The 3130-nt window shown below is 38.0% G+C and overlaps 1 protein-coding gene across 1 annotated transcript; it reads left to right on the plus strand.

Annotated features, from left to right (window-relative positions):
* Positions 1 to 2179: 2179 nt before the first annotated feature.
* Positions 2180 to 3130, plus strand: LOC102434413 (olfactory receptor 52Z1). The gene has a single exon (XM_006094616.1). It carries the CDS (start codon positions 2180 to 2182, stop codon positions 3128 to 3130), a length of 951 nt encoding a protein of 316 aa, XP_006094678.1.

Here is a 3130-nt window from a genome sequence, read left to right on the forward strand (position 1 = left end):
CCTTTATCCTTGACTGTCTCTCTGCCTCCCTTTGCTAGGATAAGCACCAGATTATTGTCTGTGATTATGAGTTTCCATTTTATATCCCACATATGAGTGAAATCATATGGTTCTTAGCTTTTTCTGACTTATTTCACTGAACATACTCAAAAGGTCCATTCATGCAACAAAGGGCAATAGTTCATCTTTTGTTATTCTGAGTAGTATGCAATTGTATATATATGCACCACATCTTCTTTATCCAGTAATCTATCAAAGGACACTTTGGTTGTTTTCACATCTTAGCCACTGTGAAAAATGCTGCAATGTACATAAGGGTGCATATACCTTTGTGAATAAATGTTTTCAAAATATTTAGGTTGGTGCCTATAAGAAGGATTGCAGGGTGATATGCTAATATTATTTTTAATTTGGGGGTAAGTTTCATACTGTTTTTCATAGGGGCTGTACCAGTTCACATTTCCACCAGTGGTGAATAAGGGATCCTTTTGATCCACACTCTCTTCAACACTTGTTACTACTTGTTTTGTTGATAAAAGCCATTCTGACAGGTGTGAGGTGGTATCTCATTGTAGTTTTGATTTGCATTTCCCTAATAGCTGGAGAAGTTGATGATCTTTTCATATATCAGTTAGCCAATTGTGTATCTTCTTGGGAGAAGTGTCTGTTCGTGTCCACTGCCCATTTTTAAAAAATTAGATTGTTTGTTTGTTTGGTGTTGAGTTATATAAATTCTTTATATATTTGAATATTAACCCATTGTCAGAGCTATGGTTTGCAAATATTCTCTCCAATTCAGTTGGTTGCCTTTTTGTTTTGTTGGTGGTTTCTTTTGCTGTGCAGAGATTTTTGGTTTGATATAGCCCCATTCATTTATTTTTGCCTTTACTTCTCTTGCCTTTTGGGTCAAATTCATAAAATCTTCTCTAAGACCAAAACCCAAAAGCTTAGTACCTATGTTTTCTTTTTTGTAGTTTATTGCTGCTGTTGTTGTTTTTTTTTTTTAAATCCTCACCTGAGGATATCCTTAAGAGCAGCAGAAAGCCCTAGCCAGTTTGGCTCAGTGGATAGACATCAGCCTTCGGACTAACTAAAGGGTCACGGGGGTTGCGGGCTCAATTCCCAGTAGGGGATGTGCAAGAGGCAGCCAATCAATGATTCTCTTTCATCACTGATGCTTCTATCTCTCTCCCTCTCCCTTCCTCTCTGAAATCAATAAAAATACATTTAAAAAATGTCATTAGGATTTTGATGGGGATTGCTTTAACTTTGTATATTGCAGTAATAATACTCAAGTTTGAGCAGAAAAGGGAAAAATGGAAGCATAACACAAACATTGAAACACAAATTGGAAGGAATAAACAGTAGAAAAAATGCATTGTAGGCAAAAGAGAATGGAGGCAGGATGAAGTGTGTGAAGAAGATGAGAGGACACTGTTTGCTGAGTTACAGATGTTATAGGAGTGAATGCTTTGCACAATAGTAGTTTAGTTGAAATGCATGCATACTGGAAATATGCAAATACAGAATATAGTTCCAATATGCACAACATTAAGTGAATACAGCGCTGTGCAAAACCAGGTCCATTCAGACTTCCATTTTTCTCTCTCCAAGTCATTTTTATTTGATGATGAAAGGCTTCATATTAAATTAGAGAAATAATAATTTCTTGGATTTAGAGGTCTTGAGCTCCCCTAAAATTCACACCCATATTCTGAACATATTATTTCTGGGGCTCCAGAGAATAAAGTATGATTACTCACCAGAAATGATCAGTCAGACAAGGAGGAAAAGTCTGATGTGCAAGAGCTTACAAGGGACTTTCTTGAATGATGCTGTCAATAAGTATATGTATCGACTATAGTGCCCATACGGTGTTATAAACCCATTAACTGTTTATTATTACTATTGTTGTCACCATTATCATTATCAGTAGCATTAGCCCTATAAATTTGGTAACTTTCATGTCAATGAAGCTGATCTGGCTCATTATCCTTGAATAATTACTGATGACCAGTCCTTTCTTAAGGTAACTAACTTTATTGCAATGCCAAGATTCACCCTAAACTTGATAAAATAACTTTGCTTATTCTTTCTCAAGTTCACTCTCAGTTTTTCTCTCACTCTCTCTCTAGCTTTTCATTCCAGGTCTCAATATCAGAGGACACAGTAAAAGACGATGACTTCAAACCTTACCATCTTTAGGGACATTTGGTACACCATGATTGGAATCCCAGGACTGGAAGATGCACATACTTGGATATCCATCCCCATCTGTTCCATGTATATAGTTGCTCTTGTGGGCAACACCCTCTTATTATTTCTGATCTTCACTGAGCGTAGTCTTCATGAACCCATGTACTATTTCCTCTCTATGTTGGCCCTGTCGGATATTTTTCTCTCCACAGTTACCACACCAAAGATGCTAGCAATCTTCTGGTTTCAAGATGGGGGTATTTCTTTTGGTAGCTGTGTGTCCCAGATGTTTTTCCTTCACTTCATCTTTGAGGCAGAGTCTGCCATATTACTGGCCATGGCGTTCGACCGCTATGTAGCCATCTGTTACCCACTAAGATATACTACCATTCTAACCCCCTCAGTCATTGGAAAAATGGGTATTGCATCTGTGATTAGGAGTTTCTTTATCTGCTTCCCCTTGGTTTTCCTGGTTTATCGGCTTACTTACTGTGGGAAGAACATTATTCATCACTCATACTGTGAACATATGGGCATTGCCAAGTTATCTTGTGATAGCATCAAAATCAACATCTACTACGGGGTGATTGCAGCCCTATTTTCCACATGCCTGGATGTAGTTCTTATCATCATCTCTTATTTTCTTATACTCTGTACTGTGTTTAGAATTCCTTCCAAAGATACTCGACTCAAGGCTCTGAGTACTTGTGGCTCCCATGTCTGTGTTATCCTACTATTCTATACCCCAGCCTTTTTTTCATTCTTTGCTCACCGATTTGGAGGGCACAGCGTACCGCTCCATGTGCACATTCTTCTGGCCAATCTTTATGTGGTGGTACCACCCGCTCTCAACCCCATCATTTATGGTGTTAAGACAAAGAAAATTCAGGAGAAGGTTATTCAGGTCTTTTCTTTGAGCAAGAAATTGTGCTGA

The sequence above is a fragment of the Myotis lucifugus genome, unplaced genomic scaffold, assembly GCF_000147115.1.
Source record: "Myotis lucifugus unplaced genomic scaffold, Myoluc2.0 scaffold_138, whole genome shotgun sequence".
NCBI lineage: Eukaryota > Metazoa > Chordata > Mammalia > Chiroptera > Vespertilionidae > Myotis > Myotis lucifugus.